General features: G+C 42.6%; 2 protein-coding genes across 2 annotated transcripts in view; one reads left to right on the top strand and one right to left on the bottom strand.

The window, feature by feature from the left end:
* Positions 1-27,889, bottom strand: part of LOC146755730 (obscurin-like) — a 177,855-nt gene that overhangs the window by 44,928 nt on the left and 105,038 nt on the right. The window lies entirely within an intron of this gene.
* Positions 21,380-27,531, top strand: LOC146755737 (uncharacterized). Its single transcript, XM_085525298.1, has 7 exons — positions 21,380-21,628; positions 23,382-23,649; positions 24,145-24,206; positions 24,410-24,529; positions 25,749-25,944; positions 26,778-26,919; positions 27,360-27,531. The coding sequence occupies exons 1-7, from the start codon at positions 21,596-21,598 to the stop codon at positions 27,529-27,531; spliced, it is 993 nt and encodes a 330-aa protein (XP_085381424.1). The 5' UTR covers positions 21,380-21,595.

Raw genomic sequence — 27,889 nt, 5'->3', positions numbered from 1 at the left:
ACCAGATTGCTTCATGCCAGCTGATGAATGTCTGCAGTTCACAGCTACTGGCCAGTGCCTTCAGTCACCAGGTTTACCACTGCATCACCATAGAGCAGTACTTTCAGCTCCAGGTTCAGACAGCCTTTCTGATTGCACTGGAATAGTTTAGAAGTAGGGGAGCAATCATTCCAATAATATCTCTATCAATCAGCTTTGCATGACAAAATAGAACAAATGAAGATTCATGATGGGAGGAGCTGTTTGTCATTGGGTGGAAACCTCTGCAGAAGCATGTTTAGAGCATTATTAATCAGTAGAAGGAGATGTTTGGTTGATTTTTACTTAGTAAATCCTGCAAGAAGACCAAATTAAATATCTTGAATTGCTCAGCACTGACCCAGTTATGAGTGCAGGAACAGAAGGTGATACTTTTTCAGAGATCTTGGAACAAACATTGACCACCTTAGCCTGATATCAATTGAAATAACGAGGCCTTTGCTCCTGACAGGTGCTGCAGTGAGATTTACCAATAAGAGCAAAGATGTAGAAAAGATCTCCGCTCGGCTGCGTGAGGAAGCCAAACTGCAGGCTGAGCTTTCAGACACAGGTGCTACTGTGGAGTGGATGAAGGATGGGAAGGAGCTCAAGGCCAGTGAAAATTATGAACTGCACATTGAGGGGAAGAAACACACCCTGAAAATTCACAGCGTCTCAATGGATGATGCTGGAAGTTGTCAGTGCATCTGTGAGGGGGATAAAATGCTCTATCAGCTTTCAGTGAAAGGTATGTGACAGTCTGGGCTGTCCTCTTCCTGCCCAGGGCCAGCAGACTGCATTCACCTGACTCCCCGACAGTCCAGCTGTTGTCAGACAGCATCTGGGGTGTTTTCAGTGCCTGTTTTGATTTGAACTGGCCAATCTGCTTTGTAGAGCCATTTGATTTCTGTGTTCTGTCCTGTGATTCGTCCCTAAGATATAGAGGAAATCAAGGGAAATAGAGGAAAAAGAGCATCCCAGCCTTCCTGCTCTTCTCTCAGGGTGGCCACGAGAGATGGTGTAAAATGCTCTTTTTGTAGCAGTGATCCCAAATGTAGAAGAGACCTGTGAAGAGTCACAGGGATGTTTACTTAGCTGTCATTCCATGGTGGGCTTTTTCTGACACGGATGTAGAGAGAAACTGAACTTTCCCACGCAGGTCTCTGTTTTGCTGCAGGGTGTAGGTCTGATCTCTGAGATCCACACGCTGGGCCTTGATTGCAATAAATGAGAGCCCTTTGTTTGCTCCAGTGGAAGACTTTCCATTTCTGCAGTACCCTCTGCAGATGACACAAATGCAAATGCACCTTCTTCCCAGCAACAATTGCCTTTTTTTTTTTCACACTGAGTATGCATGAGGCTCTTCATCATCTTCTGCTGGCTTGTCACCCTTGTTGATCCATGGAGAAACAACAAAGCCCTAGAGTAGTGTATGCACTTTGGCATTGGAGAGCTTTCTTAATTGTTTCTTCTCAAAGAACAAACTCCAGAGAGACATGGAGACAGCTCCAAACAGAATTGAATAATGGGACTAAATTGATGGAGAGCAGAACTTCCTGCCAAGGCTTGTCAGCTAGTCTTAATTTTGCTTTTCTTCTCTCTGTCATGTTAGCATAATATTTCGTACTGGCAGGTCTGCCCCCAGAATTAATTGAATTAGCTGGTGGACGTTTCCATGTGCTTTGCACTGTAATGTGACTATCAAATGAGTAATCAATGCTGTTATTTTAATATATGTGCTGGCAAACTTTAAGACAAACAACTGCTGTTGATAGCTTGGTTACTGCAGAATCAGCTTTCGTGTATCTCATAGATAGGGAAGAGACCCTTAAGGGTCAGCTAGTTGGACTCCCCCCGCAATGAACAGGGGCACCACAGCTCCATCAGGTGCTCAGAGCCCTGTCCAGCCTGACTTTGAACATCCTCAGGCTCACCAATCTTATACCCATGCCACACACTCGCCATATTTCACCATTCAGCATCGCCACTTGTATCTTCTCTTGCTGTAAACCAGAGCTAGCTGGTAAATCATCTGCTGTGCGGGTCAGCTGTGTCTCTCCCATGGGCATCACGTGGCTGCTGGGAGGCTCTGAAGAGCTGCAGCCAGAGGTGTGTCACCCGCTGGGCCTCGTGCCCAAAGGAGCCCACAGGAAAGTGTTGTTGCAGTTTGTCATGCACTGCACTGCCATGAGACTTGATGTGCCAGACATCCTCTGACACGTGACCTCCTGCATCCAGGCAGGACATCTGAGACGTCTCCTTCAGCCTGACGTGGCTGCAGTTTCACACTGCTTTTACTAAGGAAGGAGAAGGCACGTGGATGAAACTCTTTTCCTGCTCTTCCTGGCATTAGCTCATAGTACAAGTAAAGCACTGTCAGGTCAAGCCTGGAGGAGTAATGCTTGTCACTGACATGTTCCTGTTCAGGGTGGAGCTGGAGGGTAAAATAACACAAGAAATTGTCATTGATATTCAATATCTGTGAAATTCAGCTGGCTGCATTCACAGAACCTGGCGTTGAGATCTGTTTTCTGGTTTCTATCTTGAGCCTATTTTCCATAACCCAGTCCTCATTTATGAACTGAAGCTCTACTGAAAGCCTTTCGCTGTGTATGCTCATGCTGCAGTGCAGCGCTTGTGACCTTTAACAGCACATTCACGTTCCTCTGATCAGAGGAGCCTTAAGGTTGATTAAGACCCTCTAGTCCGACTGCTCACCCATCACCACCATGATGCTCACCATCAGCTAGCTAAAAACTCAGCAGAGATGATAGATCAAGCACAACACTGGATTTGGGATGGCTAGAGATTCCTAAAATATTGAAGGATTGCTTGCAGGTGGTGTTGGCTCAGGTATTCACCCTGCATCCCACCTCCCGTTCTGTTTGGTTGAGAATCATGCATTCTGCAATTTCACTTTGTAATTCAAAGACCCTGGCTTTATCTGTTGAAAAACTGATCTAAAACAAGCCAAGAAGACTCCGTTGGAACTGGTTGATGCAGAACAAAGGCATTCCCAAAGGACAAGTTGCACTGTTTGATGAACATTATTGGATGAGAGCTAAGCTAAGATTTAAAAAGTTCTGGGGATTCTGGGATGTTAAGGGAACACTAGCAGTAACTCCTATCACAAAATGTCACATGGCTCAGACAAAATGCCATCAAGAGTGCTTAATTAGGAGCACCAAATGGTCGCAAGATGGTCTTAGGGCAGGGAAGTAATATATCTATGTGATACTGATTGATGCTATTAGTTCTTCACAGCTTGACTCTAGAGGAACTGTTCTTCTTTGGTCACCTAGTTTTAAAAGAATAGATGGCTCCTGTCTATTACAATTTTTAACGAATTATTTGTTCACTGATGCCATAAATGTGCCTGGCATAGCAATTGGCCTTGGTATATGCAGTGACTGAAAGCAACAGTTGTTTCTCTAAGAAATGCAATACTAAGCTAGGTCTGCCTGTAGTTGACAGCCATCAGCTTGCTCCTCAGGCAGGTTCTGTCTGGATGGAATGAAGGGCATGAAATACTGATGTGCTCATCAAACGCTGCTTGGTAGCTTAGAGACAAGGTGTTGAATAGGTTTGTTCATGTATTGAAAACACGTTACTTAGCTGCCTTCATTTTAGCTTCAGAAGAACATGTGCAGAATACAGAATTGATTAGAAGAAATAAGAACTGTCTGCATAGAACTTACTCTTTCCTTACACAGGAGAATCAAGCACACGTTTGTATGTGAGTACCTCCAGAGGTGAAACTCGATCCCCCAGATGTAATGAGCAGAGACATTACAATCTGTTCTAACTGTATCTTAATGCTGTGCTGAATAAGCCTGAGTCAGGATGTAAACCACTTTCTCTTTTTTTCTTCAGATGAAGCCATTAATTTTGTCAACAAGTCCAAAACGACTCCAGAAATATCAGTCAGTCCTTCTGAAGACCTGGAGCTGGTGTGTGAGGTGTCAGCTGCAAGCGGAGCTGTCGTATAGAAGAAAGATCAAACAGAGGTGAAGCAGGACCAGAGGACAACCATCATCTCCCAGGGGACGCACCGCAAGCTCATGGTCAAAAATGTGACCCTGAAAGACCAAGGGAGCTACAGCTGTGAAACAAAAGATGACAAAGCAACATTCCAAGTGAAAGTCAGAGGTGAGAAAATGCTTGAAATCCCAGAGAGAAAGGAACGCTTCATTTGGTGTGTCTTTCATTTGGAGGATCAACTTACAGCCTCTCTGGTGCAAAACACTTTGGCTATAGGGCTTTCTTTGTCATCTAGTGTCATAGCAACACTTTTCTACATGTGCTTTTCCATCCAGGAATGAATTACTGCAACAAACCATAGGCAAGGAGGGTAACTTGTGCAGCTCTTGTAGTCAGCTGGTGTCTGCAGGGTTACAGTGCAAGAGCACACCAGGCATGCAAGGAGTGAGAAAAGGGGAGGTGTTTGAAGAGATCTGGTTACAAAATTTGAATGACACAATGAGGTGGAAAATGCCACTAATCAGACTCATAAATGGCCTGGGTTGCAAAGCCCCACAGTGCTCATCCAGTTCCAACCCCCTTCTTCCTATGTGCAGGGTTGCCAAGCAGCAGCCCAGGCTGCCCAGAACCACATCCAGCCTGGCCTTGAATGCCTGCAGGGATGGAGCATCCACAGTCTCCTTGGGCAACCTGTTCTAGAGGGCCGTTCCCTTCCGATTTACTGGAAATGTAGAGAGACATCAGAAGAAAAAAAGATAAGGGAGGAGGTTCAGCAGTGCATGCAGGTGTTCTAAATCTCATGTCCAAATCTGCTATCAGACTGTGAAATGTTTAGGTTTGTGATATGATATGAAATGAAATGATATGATATGATATGATATGATATGATATGATATGAACTGATATGCCTATAATTTCCCAAGGCAAAATAGAGGGGAAAGTATTTTCCTGTCTTAATGAGGCATCACGATGCTCCCTGTGAAGGGCAAGTATAGTGAAAATGGGGAACTGGACTTAGCTCTGCAGCAGACTACAGCAAAATGGTGTGACTGTTGTGATGTCCCTGCAGAGAAAGAAGAGGTGTTTACAAACAAGGACAAGGTACAAAAAGAGGTGAAGGCTGTACTGACTCAAAATGCCACGCTGAGCTGTGAGGTGGCCCAGGAGAAGACGGAGGTGAAGTGGTACAAGGAGGGGAAACTGATCACCTCGAGCAAGAAGTTCAAGGTGGAGTCAGAGGGCAAACAGCGTCGGCTGGTATTGAGCCAGGTGGAGAAGAAAGATGCAGGGGAGTACAGCTGCGAGGCTGCTGGCCAGAAACTCACCTTCAAGATTCATGTAACTGGTAGGAAACACATTTTGGTTGATATTCTTTGATTATTCCATAGTCTGGCTGTGGAAACGTCTGTGTGAATGTGTCCTCTTGATTCTGCCATGAAACTGTTTTGGGGAGGATGAAAAGAAATGCTTACAAACGTGCAGCTAAAATGATTATTTGTTTTTAACAGTGTTTTATCTAGCTCTTCCCCTACAACTACTTTTATAATGAGCTGTCCATGGATGTCCAACTGTGATTTGTACAATGTGCAACACTGCTCTACCAGTTGATATTTCAACAGTAGTAGTTACAGATCTCTACTGTGGCTGCACTGAGATTTGGTTGTTGGTGTCGTAAGAACTTTTAGTCAGAGGCATTGCACTTGCCTTTGGTTTGTTGAATCCCATGTTGACGACCATTCGTTCCATGTTCTGTAAATGTAATGATCAGTCGTGAATCCATTGATACCTTTCTAATTGTACGTTTCTCATTAGTCTCAGAGTTTAGCATGGAGGCAGATCTCTCACTCCAGCTGCAGTAGAGATTGCTCTGGTGTCAGTATATTTTGCACAAGATCCGGTAAATTTTAACTTAGACTCCAGATAGCCTTGAGCACATCAGCTGCATTCTGAGTGACCATTAGTGAGCTGGCTGATGACGAGGGTTTGTCTTCTGTTTTATTTGTAGCTGCACTCTGCTGGTTTTTGCTCGTAAGTCAGCTTGTTCTCTGTTAACTTTACAGTTCTTGTCTTGTATTCTGAGCTGATCAGGACAGGGAATCTGTTTTCTCCTCTTCTTTCCTATGGCAGTGAACACATTGGAGCTTAATCCTGGTCAAGGTTTGGCATTTGGTCAGCTATGTGGAGGAGCAACTGTACTGGGAGTCTACTGCCTTTCTGCTCACACAGACCTGGTGTCCTTGCAGGGCATAGCTTGCGTTCTGTTCCCTTGTAAAGGTTGCAGTCTTTGCTCTCTCCATCTTGGGGCATTCTGCTCCTTCAGTCCCTGGTGTGCAATATATCTCTGCTCCTGTAGTAGACAGTTTTGCTGCTGCCTGTGGTGTAGACTCTTAAACCATCAGCTCTTACTATTCCCACACCACGTGGATGTGATTCTGGGGCCTTTGGATCTGTTCCGTGAGTTGTGTCGCTCATGCTTTTGGCTCAGGAAACTGGCAGTTTCAGCAAAGAGTGGATTACAGACAGGGTAGATTTGGGAGGTATCTGTCAGAGAAAATGAAATATGAACGTTGACAGAAAGACTATGGCAACAGCTGGAATCAACCAAGTTAATCCTCAGCAGCCAAAGCCAGCCCACGTCTTATTGCAGAGGTGTAGGGAGAAAACCCAGAAATGTAGTGCTTTTACACTTGAATTTTGCTAGCTGAGGGCTATTATTAGCTGTTTGCCTCAGAAACCAAAGGTTTTCTGTTCTCTTTCAGACCGGATGAGCTCATGGCTGCACAGGGTAATGTAATACCTCCTCCTCTGCCATACGTGGAGAGTGCTTGCCTAGCTACCGTTGCTGTATTTCTCATGTGTACCACTGTAACATGACGTGCAAGTCCAGCCCTCACTGCAAAATGATGTGGTGTGAAAGTCAGGAGGGATTATGAGTACTCTTGGAGTGGTTGGCTCTTTCACTACAGAAATCCTCATCTTACCAGCTTCTCCCAAAGTGCAATGGCTTCCTGAGTCTTAATTTCTCCTCTTACCATTGCACTCAGAAAGCTTTTCAGGGTTCCTCTACCCCACGGTTCCACTGGTAGCACAGAACAATCCCATTTTAAGGACATGTTGAATGTTAGGTGCTGAGTGTTGAGCATTATGGGATGCAGATTAGACCTTCTTGCTTAAAAGAAACAAGTGCTGCACACCTTGGAAACCTATAGAAAACTAGAGTAAAAAGGGCTGATTCTGCCATCTAATTATCTCAGTATTTGTGGTGCATGCTGAAATCCTTATTTGAAGTGGGCCAAAGCTCCATTGCATTTGTGAGAAGTTTTGCATCACCTGTTTGGTCTAGGCCATGTTTGTTGTCTTGCTAATAAGCAACCCTTCTGATCTTCATCAAATCATTGTGGTTGGAAAAGACCACAAAGATCCCCACATCCAGCCTCACCCCATCCTACCATGCACACTGCCCACGTCCCTCAGTGCCACATCTCCATGGTTATTGAACACTTCCAGGGATGGTGACAACACCACCTCCCTGCAAAGCTGTGCCACCACATCACCACTCCTCTTCAGAAGAAGTTTTTCTTAACATCCAACTTGAACCTTCTCTGAAAATCATCAGTCAAAACAGGGGCTGTTGAAGATGGGCGGAGAGAATGATGCTTCTACAGTCAATACAAGCAGGGAGATCAAATGTAGAGTGTGTCAACTGCATTCTTGCATTGGCTTGCTGCCCTGCTCCCTCGCCTTCAGTGGACTGCAGTGCTGGTGGTAGAGCTGTGGTGTGAATCCTGGGATTGCACGTACTGCAACGGTCAGCAGCACAGGAACTTGAGCTGAACTTACCCTCCTGGGCAGCTGCTGCCACTCAGAATTCAGACAGCATGCAGAGGAGAAAGTCATGAAGGAAGGGAAAGGGATGGCAGCAGAAGGCTTCACAGAGTGACAGCGGGGAGGAAGGAGATAGGGGACAGGTCCTGGAAGGGTTTGCCATGACTGCTGGGGAGCAGGAGCCTTCCCGGTCACCTGAGCTGGGTATGCCTGAATATGCTTGCATGAATGATCTGAATGAGTGGTCTTCCATGTCTCCACTGCAAATAAAAGACAATGTCAATCCCCCTCACACCTGCTAGTCCTGCATTCATGCTTGGAGCCTCTGTCTTGGTATCAACATCAGGACCCTGGGATCTTTCCTGGGACCCAAACAAGCATAGGAAGCTTATTCAAAATTGCTCTGCTGTTAGAAGCTGGCTAGCACTAGAGAAGTCCATGATGTAAGTGCGTCAGAAATATTCTGCACTTCTACAGCCTTTTGTAGGGCAAACCATGGAATAGAAATGGAAGCCCATTTATTTAGGGTTTATCTGTTCTCCCACGCCTCAAATAGGAACTAGCATGAATGCTCTCAGCAACCAGTTGTTGGTAAAAGGAGAATCAGATAAAACAGTTATTAAAGTAATCAATAAAAGATTCAATGTATCAATCGATCCCACTTAGCAAGGTGATTAACTGAATCACCTTAACTGAAGTGTGTATGCCTAACTAATTACACTTGCTATCTTTCTGATGCTAACTCCATTTGTTGACACAAAGGGTAAGGTGGGCTTTAAACACTTTCTTCTTTATGTGTTAGGTATTAAGAGGAGATGACCTCAGCCAGTTCTCTGAAGAATCAGGGGTTGCTGAGAGTAGAAAACCATGATTTATGCATAAAACTGAGCAACAAAATCTAATGTAGGCCAAATATTCACCATATTAAGGGCTATATCATTACCATAGTGTAGAGTCAAAAGATGGTTTTCTGCTCTTAAATTTCTATGGTTTCCTGATTTTGAGGTCTTCATAACTGAGCTGTACTTGGCTGATCTCCAGTGCAGAGTGGAGCAATATCAAAAAGACAGACAGATGAAGATCTGTCATTGTCTTCATTAGAAGAAATCTGAAAATTAGGAGTCCAAGCTGATAGTAAAGACTACCCAGAGGGATGGGATGACCATAGGGACTGTGCTGAGGATGCATTATAATGTGTGATAAACACTGTGAAGCAGAGTTGCTCCAGGAAATGGTCCAATACAACATAGAAGCAACTTTTAATGTCTTCCAGTCACAAGTTGCTCATATCTAATGTATATTTTACCCAGTGTTTTCCAGTTCCAGAAGCAGAGGATGCCTTTATCAACAAGCAGAAGGTGCAGAAGGAGGTGAAGGCTGCACCAACAGAAAATGCCACGCTGAGCTGCGAGGTGACCCAGGAGAAGACAGAGGTGAAGTGGTACAAGGAGGGGAAACTGATCACCTCGAGCAAGAAGTTCAAGGCTGAGTCAGAGGGCAAACAGCGTCGGCTGGTGGTGAGCCAGGTGGAGAAGAAAGATGCAGGGGAGTACAGCTGCGAGGCTGCTGGCCAGAAACTCACCTTCAAGATTCATGTCACAGATGAGAGAAATTGTTTCGACTGTATTGAACCCCCCAACAAAGAAGGAGGGGAAAGTTAAGTGGTTTGACACATTCAACCCCAGCATTCAGTGATGTAGACGGTGCTTAAATTCTGTTTCATTCATGTGCTTTTCTGTTTGCCTTCCGAAGCTATGAACACTTAGGACTTGGGTAGCCTCAGCTTAAGACAGGCTGGAAATAATTTGGGAATTTCCCTGGGGATCTCAAGTAGATGCAATGATAGCAAAATGAGAAGTCAATAATTTCAGGGGAAATTAAAGAATATGAAAGATATCTTCAGGGCACAAGCACACCCCTGCAAATGCTTCTTCCTAAATAGTCTCAGAGACAGCATTTGGTCACAATGCTAGACGGCGGCATTGGTGGTTTCTATTAAATTAAAGAAACCTGCAACTAAAAAGGTTTTCCAGTATTTTCTTTTGTTTTCTTCTCTATAGCAGGTACAAAAGAAATGCTTAAAAATAGAAAGGCTTCAAGCTGGTGCTTTTCATTCCAAAATGGAGGAAGACAGGCGTTCTATTTATGAAGAGAGTCTGATAAGAAAGTGGAAAAAGGCTTTTTACCAGGGACTGTAGCAACATAAGAAGGGGCAATGGTTTCAAAAGTGAAGAGGGTAGACTCAGTTTGGACATGAGAAAAGTTCTTTATGATGAGGGTGGTGATACACTGGAACAGATTGTCCAGTGAAGGTTGTGGGTGACTCATCATTGGAGTGTCCAAGGCCAGGCTGGATGGGGACCCTGGGCAGCCTCATTTAGTGAATGATGTCCCTGACCACGGCAAGAGGTTGGACTGGATGATCTTTAAAGCTTCCTTCTATACCCAAACCGTTCTATGATTCCATAGGGGAAACCATTTTATTACTGCCTCTGAAAACTCAGGAGATATTAGAATTGTTTTCAGAAATAAGTAGGTGAGAAAAATACATTTCCTCACTATGACTTAATCACAAACAGAATTTTTTCCTGGCTTTTGCTGGCAAAGCAACTTACAGCTGTCAGCTTGTTTGGACAATTTAATGCCTGTCCCCTTGTATGAAACAGACTTTTCAATGACTGCGTATGCTGGTGTGCTGCTGGACAGTGGGGAAAGGGGTGTTTTTTAATTTTTGAAGATTTTGGAACATGATACTGGTAGAAATGAAAACAAGTTTAGGGCTATCTAAGCTGTTTTGGTCTGGCAGGGAGGAAGTTCTTCACTGGCAATTGATATAGTTCAGATGTTGGCATTCAGTTCTGTATGGGAGATCACAATGTGAACCACTGATTGATCAGCTGAGGCAAGTGTGGGGTCAGCTGTGGGAGCACAGGTGAAAGTTATGTAGCTGTGCTCCCTGGAGGGGTGGAGTTCAACTCCACCTCCTCTGAGACCTCATTTAAGGGCTGACCCTCACTGAGGCAGCATCTCTTGGAGATTGCTTGCCAGGGAGGATTGTGTCAGCTCTGGTGAGTTCCCTTTTCCTTATATCTTCTGTATTTCTACCATTTTGCTTGTAATTGCTATCCTTGTTAGTACCAGCATAGTTACTGCCAATACAAGTTCATAGCACTGTCAGGAAATGTGAGTGGGAAAGCTGTCCTCAACGGTACAGTCCAAAGACTAATTTGGGCATTTGGGGAAGGCTGTGTAGAAAAGATTCATGTCTTAAATGTGCCCATTTGCCTTCAATTCCAGAAGCAGAAGATGCTTTTATCAACAAGGAGAAGGTGCAGAAGGAGGTGAAGGTTGAACCAACAGAAAATGCCACGCTGAGCTGCGAGGTGGCCCAGGAGAAGACGGAGGTGAAGTGGTACAAGGAGGGGAAACTGATCACCTCGAGCAAGAAGTTCAAGGCTGAGTCAGAGGGCAAACAGCGTTGGCTGGTGGTGAGCCAGGTGGAGAAGAAAGATGCAGGGGAGTACAGCTGCGAGGCTGCTGGCCAGAAACTCACCTTCAAGATTCATGTTACAGGTAAGACAGGTGTAATACAGCAGAGATCAGTAAAGTAAAATCTAGTTTCTATTATACAGTGATCCAGGTGCAGTAGTCTGTGCTGAGGTTTTTCCCCTATACTTGATTGCCTGGGTTTGTAGCAAGTATTTGGATTTAGTATGGCACAAAGACCTGTTTCAGTCTGTCTGTAGAATAATAATTACTGATATATGTACAGTGGAAACAATATTCAAGATATTATTCAAATCTCTCCAGTGCCTGAGATCCCAAACAGTAATTCTTGTTCACCGAAACATTTGACTAAGATAAGTATGTGCAGTGAGGCTGGAGTGCATGTTCTACGTGCAGCCTTTCGTGGCAGGAGAAGCAGGAACTTCTCCTAGTAGTACACTGCCTTTTTACTATGCCTTTATGTTGGAGGCTGCATCTGGATAGGTGAGTCTGCTACTCACAGTAAGAGACCTGGTAGAGCTGACTATTGCCAGAGCTCAAAGTAAGATAGATATCTGCAGATCACACACAAAGAACAAAGGACTGCGTTGGTGAGCATATTTCCTTTGTGCCTTTGACAGTCACAGTTGTGGCAATGGTAGAGGCCATGAGGAGTCTGTTCAGGAAGCCAGGAGTACTGTTCTGGGTCATGAAAAAGCAGCCAGTGGTTTGACTATCGCATGTTTGTGTTTTGATGTTTCACAGTGGGTCTTAAGCAAAAGGAACTCAGGTTTTGGTTGCCTGCAGGACAGATGTTCTTTTGGGTTCAATATGTTTGCATAGTGACTTGCAACCATGGGACTGGTGTTCAAGGACCCTCTTGGTTCCTTCAGTTCCTAGGTTCTTTCTTGCCTAGATTTGACACTTTGTTTCAACAGAAGAGCTGATATTCTCTAGTGAAGTCTATTAGTTTGGGCACAAGTGGTAACCTAAACCTGTTCCAACCTGTACATACAAACCTGCAAGATGGTCTCATTTCAGTCCTTCTGTTTTTCTTTTCTTCCCTCAGAGCCAAAACCTGTGTTTATAAACCAGGAGAAGGTGCAGAAAGAGGTGAGTGCTGCCCTGGCAGCAAGTGCCTCCCTCAGCTGTGAAGTAGCACAGGATACAACTGGAGTAAAATGGTTCAAGGATGGAAGACTGCTTGCCTCCTCCAGAAAGTTCAGAATGGAATCTGTGGGCAAAACACGGCGTCTGGTTGTGGAGCAGCTGGAGAAGAAAGATGCTGGAGAATACATCTGCGAGGCTGCTGGCCAGAAGATGACCTTCGAGCTGGAAACAACTGGTGAGCATTCAGAAATTCTCAGCCAGGATTTTGTAGCCTTGTTGTGAACTGGGTTTTAGGGTGAAATCTCAGTTTTCTTTGCACCTGACAGTGTGAGGATTTGCTCTGGCCCTTTGTGTACCTCCCCGGTGCTCAGCTGTTCCTTCCCTTACTTGGGGATAACATCATTTATTCAAGGTGATGTCCAAACGGGCTTGTTAACAGTCCTCTGCAGTGCTTTAAGCTGTCATATGTCAGCCAGAATTTATGCATGTTCTATAGCCATTCCTACATGTTGAAAACACTGCACTGTGCTTAAGCTTCAGCATATGTTCCAGTAAGCACAGTTCCATTAATTCTAGGGAATTGGGTGAATTAAGCATAGATCTGAAGGCTGCCTTTGCCCAGTGCAGAGATGGAAGGACTAATGTAGATTTGACTTGATATTTTCCCTTCTAGGATGGGAAGGAGCTCTGTCAAAATAAGTGGGCATTACTTCCCAGGGAAATAAGAGAAGTCTCATTATTCACAGGCGGTGAACTCTCATTTTCTCTCTCAGTCTGCAACCAGGTTGGGTTGCTGTTTCAGTACTGGCTGTTTTATGCAGGAGCTCTGCTCCTGAGGTTAATCTAAGTTGTATCCAGGCCCTTCAGAAGGAAAGGGAAATAAAGAAAGGGTAACTAATATGGCTTCATCAAGGTCAAGCCATGCCTGACAAACTTGGTGGCCTTTCGTGATGGAGTAACAGCATCAGTGGATAATGGGAGAGCAACTGACATCATCTACATGGACCTGTGCAGAGCATTTGATCCCATCCTGCATGACATCCTGGTCACCGAACTGGAGAAAAATGGTTTTGATGGATGGACCAGTTGCAGGATAGGGAACTGTCTGGATGGTCACACTCAGAGAGCTGCAGTCAATAGCTCAGTGTCCAGATGGAGGGTGGTGTTGGGACCAGTGTTATTTAACATTTTTGTAGGCAACATGGAGAGTGGAATCAAATGTACCCTCAGCAAGTTTGCAGATGACACCAAGCTGAGCGGTGCTGTTGATGTGCTAGAGGGAAGGGATGCTACCCAGAGGGACCTGGACAGGCTGGAGAGGTGGGCCCTTGGCAGCCTCATGAACTTGAGTGTGGCCAAGTACAAGGCCCTGCACCTGGGTCAGGGCAATCCCAAGCACAGGCACAGGCTTAGAGGAGAATGATTTGAGAGAAGCCTTGACCCTGAGAAGAAGAGTTGGTGTGGAGGGAGGTGTCCCTGCCTATAGCAGGGGGACTGGAACTAAATGACCTTAAAGATTCAGTCAGTTCTATTGTTTTTCTACCCTTAATTTTGCTTGAAAGGTTTTAGAATAAATGAGATTCTGGTTTCCATGAAAACTGTTTGCAGGGAGCTCCATTGTAGCTAGTAGGTCTGTCTTTAAGTTCAAGGGCAATAATGCATTGACTGTGTTGAAGAGAGAAATGACTCAGGAATGGATGATGGTTTAGAATAAAACATAATCCTACTTATTTTCTATGCAAATATGTGTAAGGAAAAGATGCTGCACTCAGTTCTGGAAATACCCTGACAAATATATCTCTACTGTTTCACAGCTGGAGATATCAAGATTGTTAAAGCACTGGAAGATGTGGAAGTGAATGAATATGGGAGTGCATCTTTTGTCTGTGAGATTTCACACGATGAGGTTCAGACCCAGTGGTACAAAGATGACAACAAGCTGAAGGCTGATGACAACATTAGAATGCAGCAAGATGGTAGGGTGTAAGAGGGGGATCTTTCTCCTGAGTGGGGGGTGGGTTGGAGATCAAGCATATAAGACATCTGAAATGAAGTGAAGAGGGTTCAGAAGCGAGTTCCCCTTTTGTTTTGGGACTGAGGTTTAGGTGGAACAAGTGACATGGTGGGATGCTTAGTGTGGGAAGTGTGATGCTATCCCACCATCCCACACTGCTGGGAGCAGGTAGGAAATGAGTGCAGTTATTTCCAACGTGGGGGTGAACAGGGCAGTCAGTTCATCTCTCCAAAGAGGTTTTGTCTGACAGTGAGTGTGATCCTTCTGTATCAGGTACTTTGGTGACGACAGCCACATTCGGTCAGTCCTTGTAGAAGCCATGTTTAGATTACGCTTTGGTGGGGATGTGGACATGGGGGAATGGGTGGTGCCTCAGAGCTCTTTGCTCAAGGATGCCAAGTGTAGTTGTGGGTTTGCTCTCAAGAGCACAGTTTGGTAGGGATGAGTTGGTGGCTGGACTAGATGACCTTAGTGGTCTTTTCCAGCCTTAGTGACTCTGTGGTTCTCTGCTTCAGGAAAGAGCTCCTCGCTGACTTACACACTTGTCCAAGTCAAGGATGCAGCAGAAATAAAATCTGTAGCAGAAAAGGCAGAATCTCGTGCCCATCTTACAGTTAAAGGTAATTATGCTTCTGATGACGATTTTGATTAAATTATCTTATGTTATAAACGAGCTAACATCCTTTGCTTTAATGTCAACGAAGTTAAACACCACCAGGGCCTTTCACAGAAATAAAAACTCCTACCTACCTACCTTTCTGCCCACAAAATATCCAGCTTCTCTTTTGGAATTTACTTTTGCAAAGTAAGATGGATTATTTTCTTAGGAGGTTGATTTTCTACGTTTAGACTTCAGATTTGTGTTTGAACGTTGAGGGATAAAAAACATAGCTTGACTTTTTCTTCATTTTCTCTGTCTATTTGAAAAGAACACAGGGATTTTGTTTTTTTTTTAATATATACAATGTTAGGGTATATATATGATGTTAAGTGTGATAAAGAAAAGGGAGACATTTGAGTTAGCACACTACTCAAGAGTTCAGTCCCCAGCTTTGCCACTGTTACAATTATAAGGGCAAGAACTTCCTGGAAAATGAATTTCTCCTAAGTAGAGTCATTACATTTGAGCTACAGAGACCTTTACTAGGTGAAAACTTGTTGTTCAGAGCTAAGTTGCTGTATTTAACCAAAGTAATTATCAATGTCCGTGTTTCAATGAACCTCTTTTCCATTTCATAATGCGAGGAGTTTGATATTGGGATGGGAAGGTCATGGTTTGATTTAGATGTTGGACTGGGAATCAGAAGATCTGGGCTCTTTTCAGATTGTCAGTCTTATTGTCTGACTTCTTAACAACATTCTTTTCTTTCTATTATTTTTTAATGATGTTTCAAGGCATTCTGAGCTGATAGGTGTAGTGTTCATGTGCAGTAATGCTGACGTAAGTGGGGTGATAATGTAAGGGTTTTTTACATTCCTTCTAAATCTCTGCTTTCTCTTGTTCCATCCTTCTTAAAGAGCAATCCATTAATCTAGTAAAGGAGCTGTGTGATGAGGATGTGACTGAGCTTGAAAAAGCCAAATTTGAATGCGAGATATCCATTCCTTCTGTGAAACCTCCCAAGTGGTATTCCTACGTGGGGAAGTCTTACAGGCTGGCAGAAACTTGATTATGCAGCAAGAAGGCACCATCCACCAGCTGACCATACTGAAAACCACCACTGATATGACAAGCACCATTCAATTCTCAATTGGCAAATCCAAATCCACAGCCAATCTGCTTGTCAGAGGTAACATATCCAGGCTTGGTTTACATCATGAAGATGAAGAATTAATTAACGTACAGCCTTCCTTCACTGGGGTCTTTGAAATACTGTGTGTGTGTGTCTGGAGGGTCTGCTCCATTTCCAGTTCAAAGTCGTTGGACACTAAATGAGACAGCTGCATCTCAGTAAAAGATCTGTTTGAATAGCTGTGATGTGCTTACTATTCAGATCTACAGAGCTGAGGTTTTGTCCTTGGCTATACCAAAGAAGTCAAATCAGGTGAAATTAATTGTATTTCAGAACTAGACAAGTTTAAGTTTGGTAGCACCTAAATTTGATGCAGTTTGTCATTGATTTCATCTGAAAGAAACTTGCCGGCTTTTTGTCTGCTGTTGTCCCCAGCGTAAGAGTCTCCATTTACACCCTAAAGTACTTGTTATATTTTCAACTCACTCTTATTTGAATAAAAGCCTCAACAATTGGGAGCAATTTAATAAGCACAGAACAAGAGCTGGACCTTGCATTTGGTAGATAATATACAGTATTACTTTATAGAAATGTAGTCAATGGCATTCCCTATAGACAATCGTTTGTTTTATCTTTAGAGTCGTTCAAAGAACCATTGTGAACTTGACATTAATTGGAATGGAATACACGCAAGAGACTTTCCTCTTCTTCCAATTGTCCTCATCCTTTCTTCTCTTCCACCCCTGCTTTGCAGATTACCATATAGAAATCACCAGGAAGTTGGAGGACAAGACAGCTTTGGAACGTCATTCTGTCATCCTGTCCTGTGACTTCAGGCCTTCTCCAAAGGTTGTGAAATGGTTCAAAGGCCACACACTCATCAAGCCCTCTGAGAAGTACAAGATCAAGAGGGATAAGCATTCAGCAGAGCTCAAGATTCTGAAGCTGAAGCCCGATGATGCTGGTGTGTACAAGTGCAAGGCAGGAATTGCAGAGACTGAGGCCACGCTGACAGCTGAAGGTATGAGCAGGGAGGGTGGCCTCTTCCATGTCCTATTTCACCTCAGATTTCTCTTCTTGAGGTTGATTTCTGCTGTTCTCTCCTGCTAACTTTATAAATGTATAATCTTCACTGAGAAGATTGCACAAAGATCATCTAGTCCAACCATTCTACCACATCCCAGTATGATTTATAGTAACAGTGGTAACAGTTCACCTTGTTTCCCCACAGCCCGCAATGTAGAAGTAACGAAGCACCTGCAGGATGTAGAAATTGAAGAAGAGAGCTCTGCTGTCTTCTCCTGCGAGCTGTCCCATAATGACGAGGACGTGGAATGGTTCCTGAATGGCAACCTCCTTTACACCAACAATTACAATGACATCAAGAACGTTGGCAATTGCTGCACACTGACAATGAAGCAGGTTAAGCCTGAGGATGCTGGCACAGTGACATTGAAGTCAGACAAGGTGTCAGAAAGCGCACCTGAAGGTGATAGGTGGGTCTGATCACACCCCTCCTGGATGTAAGAGATGCTAAGGAGCTCCAGTTCATTCTATTGTGCAGCAGTCCTGCTTCTAAAGCTGACCTCTCTGGGGTGACAAGTCATCAGGGGCTTCTTCCAGTGGAAGGTTCCATTGCAGCAGATATCAAGGAAGGAGGATGGTTTTGGTGTCCTGCCAAAGCATTCCATTGCTTTTTATCATCATTTTACTTAACACAAGGAGAGTTACAAGAGCAGTTTCTTTTACTGCTTCAGTAACATGCAGTGTCAATGCTGTTGTCTCCAAGGATTTATGACTGCAGGGAGAGATCATTCAGTGTGTGTTTTGCCTCTGGGATGACTAATGACCAGGCTGTGAGCAACCTGATCTAGCTGTGAATGTCCCTTTTTATTGCAGGGGAGCTGGGCTAGATGGCCTTTAAGGGTCTCTTCCAATTCTAAGGGTACTGTGATTCTAATCTGCTCTCCCCAGCAATTAAGCTCTTTTACTCTATGCGCTCAGAGTTTGAAGGATTTCCTCTTTCTCCTTTCTTTTGCATTTGGTGGAAGTTTTTTCCCCAGTATAAACATCTGATGTGTGAAGTAGAAGATAGATAAAAGGAGTCAATAAAACAGGAAAATCAAAAGTGTTCAGCAGCTTATCCTCTTAATCCTGTGGCCTGCTGTATGAGCTCTGCTCCATGTGAGGGCAATGCCAGCTCTCCAGCTTTAGAAGAGCTGCATCCCAATTACTTCATATGATATCAGTCCCACCCACCGGCAATGCAGGCTGTCCCTCCTGTTCCCTGTATTCTCCTACTGATTAGTTCAGAATTCCATAAAGCGTATTCAGTCAACACACATGAAACCGCTTTATGTTCTATATTGGTGTCGTCAGTGCTGGTAAAGATTTATTTATCCCTCTTTAAAAATCTGAAAGCAACTGGAAATGTCTCAACTTCTGTATCACGTTGTTCTGTTTTGCCTGTTTAATTGCAGAGAAGCCTGCTGTCTTCGTGAAGTCCTTGGATGATGTTTTTGGTGAGGAGCGGGGTGTGATTAAATTGGAATGCGAAGTCTCTAAAGAGAAGGTCAAACCAGTGTGGAAGAAGGACGGTGTTCTGCTCACTTCTGGCAACAAGTATGAGCTGGTACAGTCTGGGAAGACCCTATATCCCCTTATCCATGACTTCGAGAAGTCAGATGCAGGTTTCTATACCTGTGATATTGGCAGTGATGTTGCCAAATCAAAGGTCGGCCTTCAGGGTAAGTACTGTGGAAAGTAAAGGAGTGCTGAAAGCACATTCAGTGTGGTCACTATGTCTTACACCTATTCCCCCACGAGCCTTACTAGTTTCTACAATAGAAGTGTATTACTGCAATTTAGCACAGTGATGTCTGGAAAATTCCCATTGCTTTTGATGTAAATGTATCTCATTTTGCCATGAAAATCACAAAACACATCAAGAATGTCCTGGAAATATTTCCTTTCTAAACATCCCTAAAATGGAGAAATGGTTTGAACACCAGTAGGGGTAGGATGGTAACAAATTAGCTAATAGAAACATTTAATTTCTTGTCATAGGCAAAACCCTTTTTCTCACGCAGCATCCTAGAGTTGTCCTCTCTGTTAGGTTGTTCCCTCTGTAGCTCATTGAATCTTCATTCTGCTCCATGGACTGAGCTGCTCTAATTGTAGTTCTTCCAGAGCAAAGACAAGAGATTCACGTCTCTTTTTTTATAGCTTTCTGGTAATTCTGAGTGGAGAATGTCTTAGAGAATACATCAGTAAGGAACACAGCCATGTTCTGCAAATCCTGAGTTAAAACACCAGTACTGCTACTCATGTCAGTCACAAATGCCTTTTCTCCATATAAACCTCATACTAACGTATCTCTTACCTTCCAGAGCTGAATAGTGGCATTACCAAACGGCTGAAAACCACTGAAATCCAGGAGGGAGAAGATTGTACTTTTGAATGCATTCTGTCCCATGAAAGCATTGATGAGTTCAACTGGATACTGAATGGAAGCAGAGTGGAAAATGGTGGGCGATTTAAAGCTTCTAACGTGAGTCGGAAATATACTCTCATTATCAAAAGTGTGACTCCTACTGATGCTGGGGAAGTCGTTTTTACTGCCCGTGGTCTAACCTCCAAAGCCTCTCTGTCTGTGAAAGGTAATGAGATGGGAGAGATTCTGGGGTCTGATTCCTTCAACTGTCTTCTGATAAGATTGTCGTGAGAGCTAACTCATAATATGGTTAAAGTGAATAGCAACCTTCTACTTGAACCTCGAAGCACTGAGAATTTCTCTTAAAAATAAGTAAAAGGACAAAACATTTTACACAAATGTGAGAACTACCCAAAGCACTGGGGTAGTGTTGGAAATGGGCATCTCACTACAGCTTGTTCCATTAACAGTAAATCAGGAATGCTCTGTTGAGGGAACTGTGGGAGCAAATATCCTCTAAGTATAAGCTGAAGAGATGGCCTTCACATCATCTAGCTGTACAACAAATTCCTATCTAGAGCATGTGCATCTGAGAGCATCATCCGAGGCTCCCAGTGTGATGAGTGGAGAGAAGAAAGAGGCAGTTTTCAGACATGGTTCATCATCCTCAATTGGGTAGATTTAAGAGAGAATAAATGCTGCCTAGAATTCTATTGTCTGTACTTTGCAGATTACTGCTGGCTGTAGGATGGCGTCTGTTGCAAGTGCCTCTCTAACTTATCTCCAGCATGTAGATGTATGTATTTTGAGAGAGGCATCCTACCCTAAGTGTATGTTACTCAAAAAGCATGTTTTCTTCCAGGAAAATCTACTGAGGTTTCAAAACAGCTGGAGGATAAGACAGCAGCAGCAGGGCAGGACATCAGCCTGAGCTGTGAGCTGTCAAAACCGGATTTGAACATCAGGTGGTACAAGGATGGCAAAGCAATCAGAAAAAGCCAGAAGTACGACTTGCAGCAGGAGGGAACTGGGGCCATTCTGATCATCCATGACTCTACTGCCAAGGACAGTGGGGAGTACCCCTGTGAGACAGAGGACTCCATAACAAAAGCCAGGGTCACTGTGCAAGGTGAGTTGAAAAGCACACTGGGGATGGCATGTAGAGAAGTCGAGGTAAATATCTGCAGCCTGTGGGTGCTGTTTTTCTCTTCTGTTTCCTTGAGCAGGATCAATTCTTAGTTTTCAGAAAATACGATGGATTAAAATCTTTTCCTTAAAATAATCTGGAAACCGAATGATTCTCCAGTGTGATGTGGATCTGGGCAGCCTGGTCTGGTGGTTGGTGACCCCTTGACAGGGGGTTTAAAACTAGATACTCTTTGAGGTCCTTTCCTACTCAGGCCTCTCTATGATTCTGTGATCATTCTATGGTTCTATGATCTTGGTTGTTAGTGAGCCAAGAAAAGATGGCAATCTGAATTAGTCTATATTGAATATGTGTAATCAAAACTATATGCAGTTGATCAGATGAGATCCTACCAGCGCATGTATAATGGTATTGAACTTTCCAGATATCTACTGGAATTATCAAACCTATGTAAATGGGTGGACTCTGTGGTCTTCTTAGACTCTTTGCATCTCTATGTGATATTCTGAAATGAGGGCAAAGGAGATTCAGGACACCTCTGTATGCTTGGGACTTGTTGTGGTAACAAATCCCTTTGTCCTACACCCTCATCCTTTTTTTTTTTTTACTTCCAGAAAAACCTAATTACTTTATCAAGGAACTTTCAGATGTGAAAATTGAAGAAAGTGGAAGTGCACTTTTTACATGTCAGAGCGAGAAAGCCGCATCCTTCGTCATATGGAGGAAAGGCATTGCTGAGCTCAGGCCTGGCAGGAAATACAAGAGGGCACAGAAAGGACGAGACCTGCAGCTGAGCATAAAAAATCTGGAGAAAAGTGACAGAGACGTGTACACCTGTGACATTGGTGATGCCCAGTCCAGAGCCAAGCTGGTTGTACAAGGTATGTGTGAGAGCCATATGACTGCGCATCCTGTTTCTCCACTACCAAGACATTATCCTGGTAGAATTTGTACATTTATGGCAGGTCTTTGGGGCTGCAGCTGTCTGGCCTGAATAGCGGTTCACAAGCCATGCACAGAGCAAGCTGCACGGAAAGGGAAAGAACTACCGACTAGAGCAGTGCCATTGAGAACTTTATGTATCATTTAAAAACCAAAAATGCTTATGTATGGTGAGGCTGGTGACCCAGAAATCAGTGTAAACTTTCTATCTCTGACCTTTCTGAGTTACAAATAGTCCTCCAGAGTTCTAGGCAAAAATTCCCTTATGCTGCATTCTGGGTAGTTGTCACGGTTTAAACAAAAATCTACCTGTGTCCGTGACAGGGGGGCCACAGGCAAGCGAGGTGCTAGAAGGAGCTGAACCTCTGTTCCAACTACTTCAGAAGCAGCCCAAACCCCCTTGTACATGGCTAAGATCTCCTTCTCAGTTGGAGTGTAGCACTCCTCAGACCCTTTATATGCTCGACTCCAAAGTCCCGGGGGTTGGCCTTGGGTTTCTCCTAAAGCTCTTTGCCACAAACTCCAAGTGGGACCTTTCTCTCCAGCAGCAGTGTAGAGGATGTTCTTTACATCCTGTCCTGTCTGTACTGGCCCCAAGGCCACGGCACGGGCTATCTCTTGTTTTATCTGCTCAAAAGCCTGCTGCTGCTCAGGACCCCATGAGAAATTATTCTTCTTCCGTGTTACCTGATAGAGGGGGCTCACTATGTGGCTGTAGTTTGGGACATGCATTCTCCAAAAGCCCACTACTCCCAGAAAAGATTGGGTCTCTGTCTTGTTGGTGGGAGGAGACATAGCAGTGATTTTTTCAATCACATCTGCTGGGATGTGTCGATGCCCATCTTGCCATTTTACACCTAAGAACTGGATTTCCTGGGCAGACCCCTTCACCTTGCTGCGCTTAATGGCAAAACCAGCTTGCAAAAGAATTTGGATTATCTGTTTTCTTTTCTTGAAAATCTCTGCTGCTGTATGGCCCCACACGACAATATCATCAATATACTGCAAGTGTTCGGGAGCAGTAAAAGTATTCATGCTTTATATGACATTATGATGTGGAATACTGATAGCAAAATTACAAAATTATTAAACCATGACACCCTGGTATTTTCCTTTTTTTTTTCTTAAATATTTTCCTTTTTTTTTTCTTAAATATTTTCCTTTTTACTATTTAAATGTTATGGGCACATCTTGTAGAAACACAAGGCTGTTTACAAAGAAGTGCATGCTGTGTTGCTGTATGATGAGCAAGATGCATCTATTCTTCATCTAGCAGGAATAGTTGCTGAGCCTTTAGAACAGTTTCAGAAAGCTTTGGGAATTTGGGCATTTTCCTTGTTTCTGCAACACAAAATGAAAATTTACGCTGTATACAAAGAAAAGGGGAGTCCGGACTTGTACGTTAAATTTGAAGGAGATCAATCTGGGGTAATATTTTAAAAAAAAAAAAAAAGGGAGCGTGGTCATCAAATACTATAAAATATATTAGCTGTTACTAGAATGCCACTTATCTTCCCCCCATACGAATCACTGTCGTGTTGTATGTGAATTTGTGAGGTGGGTTTTGAAGCTGAAATTAAAAACTTCTTGTATGGCTGTCTTCATAGTGGCTATCCAGACTATCTGTAGAAATAACAGCTATTATGTAGTCAGCTATTCACCAGTTTTAACTGATTATAAATTACGTTTCAGGGTGGAGAACATAGCATAGTGCCTGACACCTGTGTTGATCCTGAGGGCATTCTTGATTCTGTGCAGTATGATGTCATGGATATTAAAGAGCAAGCTGAGGCAGCACATAGTTCCATTGTATCCCTGGGGGACCCGAAGGAAGATACTGGCTGGTTTGAAAAGCAGCTGGAGAAAACTAACTTTGAACTGATGGAGACCAAAGAAGAGCTAACAGAGAAAAACACCAAACTACTTAAAACTGAAGAAGAGCTGATGCAGAAGAACAAAGGTGAGTTATGCGATGTGAAAGGTAGAAGACAGAAATAGTTCATTAATCTAAAAGAGAAATAACCAGTTTGAGTAGGAATTAGAGGAGATGTTCTACCTTTGGAACCATAGCCTGTAGATAAGTGATAGTTTGTTCCTTGTGTATATTCAGGTTCAGCAATTCCACGGTTTTTGGTTATTTCTTTTCTTTTTTCCCCCCTCTCCTTTAAACTGCAACTAGCAGCTTTACGCTTTTGTAAGTATGGGGTTAAATGTCTATATCTTGATTTTTACTTTTATATTGTAATCTCTACTCTTCTTTATGTCTTGTTGATGCAATGTTTTCGTTCCAAGAAATATAGAAAACTTTTGAATCACTCCCAATAAGTGAAGACCACATGCAAATTAATTAATCTGTTCAAAAGCTACCTAAACATTAGAATATCTGGAAAAATTGATTACTTAATAAACTATCTATTGGCTACTTATGTAATACAACCTTTTCTGTGTGTTACAGACTTTGAAATGCAGATGATTAAATTGGATGAGTCTGATGAGCAACTTAAAGAAGCAACTGAGGTAACTTTATCAAGAAGATGTTGTGTAAAATTGTTTTAATACCAACTTGTGGTAGCTTAAAATGCTATTCCAGTAGGCTCCATTAATAGATTTCTTACCGAGCTTAGCTTAACTGAATTTGCCTTTAATGCATTGTGTAATTCAGCTACTTAACACTCCATTAGAAACTGATGACTGAATTTTTTTTATTTTTTATTTCTAAGAAAATGAATGCACAAAATGAAAGGATTCGAGAGCTAATGGACATCGTGGTGCAGAAAGATGACTTTATTACAGAGCTACAAGACTTAAAATCTCATTTAGAGGAAAAAGTAAAAGATTATGTGAGTTTTACACATCTCTATATCCTTATACAAAAAAAGGAAAACACTAATTCTATGCTTGTAATCAACACATTTTTGGAAAACTGATTTTCTGTATGTAGCTGGTACTCGCTTGAAATTGTAAACAATTCAAATTTATCTGAAGGTAGTTGTTGTTAACACAAACAACAAAAATATCAGTGTGTTCCACTAACTCCTGCCTCACACTCCTACATCAGAGGAAGAGCAACAGTAAAAGTATGTTGAGTAGAGTTGGAAGTACGAGTATGAATGGTCAGGATATCTCCACGTTCTATGCAGTCCATAAAACTTTATCCTGACTAATGTACTGCGAGCTGCTGAATATGTGAAGACTAGCTTGATTAAGTATGTGTGCATACCACTTCTGGTGGTTTTTGTTCATTTTTTGATGTTTGGTAGCCTGAAGTAGCTCTGAAAACATTTATAGTTAATTCTGTCACTCAGATCTCTAACCTTGTAAGCTTAGCAACTTGACCCTTCTTAGTCTTTGACTGTCTGTATCACTGCAACTTAGTATTTCCATGGTATTAAAGCTGACTGTGATGAGTAGTCATGTCCTCGCCTATTACTTCTTCCAAGAACAAGGCTCCAACTCTATCTGTGAGATTGTGTGGCCTGAACACTTCTGAGGCTTTTCTTTTCATAAGTTACTAAAGATGAATAATCAGTCCTTGGCAGTGCCAGCATGGCTTAACAATCGTCATCTTGTAAGTAAGGAAGCTTCACTTGTGGTCAAGGGCACAATCTAAAATATGCGTGACAGAGCTGACTAAGCTTTAAGGTGGGATTATATCTGTCACGATGCAAGTGATTTTAGCAGCTTAGCTGAAGTGTGATGTGATGAACTTGTATGAGAGCTGACCATTTGCTCTTTGACCATGTTTGTAATTTTGTTGACTTCTTGGAAACAGGAAATTCTTTGATAAACTGGTAAACTCTTGATTGTGTGCAAGTCTTTTACTTTGTAACCTGCTAGGCTCTTGCTTTCCCTTGTATACTCTACCGAGTATTGCACTTGTCATTATCTGAAGGTGTACTTGTTCTGTCTGCTATTGAGATTTGTAACTGATGTCTATAGAGTCACCGGGTAAATATTTTAGCTGTATGGTTTTGTGTAAATATTTGCCTACAGAAGATTCCTGAGACTTAAGTGCTCCTTTTGTTAAGCTTCAATGTAACTGATCTTATATCAATACAGGAAAAGACTACCTACCATTTAACTACCATTAAAGCAGAACCGGCAGAAGAGAACACTAATAAAGGAACTGAAAGCAGCCAATTTTCAGTGCTTTCAGTTAAAGCACTGAAACAAGAGAAAACTGAGTTGGAAGTGGGAAGAAAGCGCAGTACTGATGAAGATAAGCCTACTGTGGAAGAGCCACCTCCAAAGAAAGGTACAGTTTCTTCCATCGTTGAACAGGGTGTCTTCCAAAACTATAAATTGCTTCCTATTCCGGATAGGAAGCAAAAGGCTGTGAAGCGCGTACCTTATGGTATAAGGAGAAAAGCCACTGTGTTAAACTGTAAATAGAAGTAACTGTTATGTAAATATCCCTTTTTCAGAAGGTCCTATGCTGTTCATTTTTGAATGCTTAAGAATAAAAGTTTTTTGCACTATTTTTTTCCTTTTTGCTGCTTTTTCCTCATCTGTTGATGCACTTGCAGATTTGGTAATAGTTTTAAAGCAGTTTCTTTAGGATTGTTTCAACTGCTGTTGCTGATCTTCTGAGTAGCATCAGCTGCTCAAGTGCTTTTTTTTGTTTGTTTGTTTTGTTTTTCCTGAAGCAACTATCAAAATTGTTGACGACCTGCTAATTGCTCGCTCATGGGCAATATTTGAGCAAAATGGTTTGGATAAGCTCTGATGCATTTAACTTCACTTCTGGGCACAGCTGAGCATCAGTGTTCCTAGAATTACGGAAGGCATATACAATGTAGAAGGGAAAATCTAAAACTTAGCTGTAGTCCCTTCCTTTCTTGTATTCCTCTTGCAAAATATGTGCAAGGGAGAAAGTCAAGGCCTTCTTTGGATGAGATGCTGTTCTTGGATGATTTGTCCCTGCTGCCTTTATTTGGCATAAATATTGAATCCTAATGTGACCACTGAATGGCATCACATATAAGCATCTTACCAGAGACTGAGGGAGGGATGTGGACTCCTCCATACTCCAAATAGTAGTGGGTTTGTTCTAATCATATGACCAAAGCTCTCATTTAAAAATTGCAGACAAAACGGTTGAAGAGTTAAGTAGCAAAGAAGCAAATCTGATTCAAGAAGTTATGCAGCTGAAAAACAGCTTGGAGCAGATGAAACGCTCTCTTCGGGAAAAGGAAAAGAGTGAAATGGAGAAAGTGCAACGTATAGAATCGTAAGTAACCACTGAGTTAACTTAGAGCCCTTCGAGAATGAACTAGAGTTAAAAATAGTTAATGGGAACATCCCTTCGACTTAATGCATCTGCATGCTTATCAAGGGCCAAACTACTACTTTAGGATGCTTTGGTATGCTACTTGAGTTCCAAGGGAAAACAGGAGTGTGCAAGGAAATAAAGAATAATATGGGGATTTCTGGTGGTTTTGTTGTACATACCTCAGTACAGCATCTGAATAATATATTGCTTCAGAATCTGATTATGAGAAGCAAGCTGAAATTCAAAAGTAATTGTTTAAATCTTGTCGCTGGTCTGGATAGATTTGAGAGTCTATTGACAAATAGAAACCAACAGGCAGGGCATGGATTAAGCTGTAATTGCTGTTTCCATGAGATGTGTAACAGTAATGTTCTTTGTGTCTTTATTTTTAACATAAGGCTAGAAAATATTCTTTCTGAGAGTTCTGCCCTTGTACTGAATTTGAAAAAAGATTTGCAGAGGAAAGAAGAAGAGTATGCAGATCTAAAAGACAAACATTCTGATGCCGAGAAACAAATTCAGCAACTACAAAGCGAGGTTTGTAGTCAACTGAGATATTTTTTTCTGTAAGATTATGCTTGGCTTTCTGCTGTTAAAACTTCTCAAACTTTAACTATGAAGCTGGAAATTTCACACTAGTGTGGCTAGCAGCAAATCTTAGGTAAAGTTGACATTGAAGCTCTAGAGGGGACCAGAAGTTAAAACATGGTTTCGCATAGATAATGAACAGAGGAAAGTAAAATTGGTTGGTAGTCTGGAATAAGGTTTGTGAAGAGAATAGCTAATCTGCCTCTGGAGGGGACTTGTTATTATCTCTAAGTTACTGGTGACTTGCCATTGGTATCCGTGGTAACTCCAAAGCCTAAAACCTAAGTCTTGTGAAAAAAATGCTGATAACTGGGAAGAAGAATGCTATTTACTTGAAGAG

This window comes from Coturnix japonica, chromosome 30 (genome assembly GCF_054131305.1).
Source record: "Coturnix japonica strain WE chromosome 30, WE-NBRP24, whole genome shotgun sequence".
Lineage (NCBI taxonomy): Eukaryota > Metazoa > Chordata > Aves > Galliformes > Phasianidae > Coturnix > Coturnix japonica.
This window is presented reverse-complemented; position numbering and strand designations above follow the sequence as displayed.

Excerpts from the sequence above, each read along its gene's own strand:
- LOC146755737 (XM_085525298.1), top strand. The coding sequence starts at position 21,596 with ATGCCCAGTCCAGAGCCAAGCTGGTTGTACAAG. Across the intron at positions 21,629-23,381 it reads AGCCAAGCTGGTTGTACAAG|GGTGGAGAACATAGCATAGT; the intron begins GTATGTGTGAGA and ends ATTACGTTTCAG. Across the intron at positions 23,650-24,144 it reads GCTGATGCAGAAGAACAAAG|ACTTTGAAATGCAGATGATT; the intron begins GTGAGTTATGCG and ends TGTGTGTTACAG.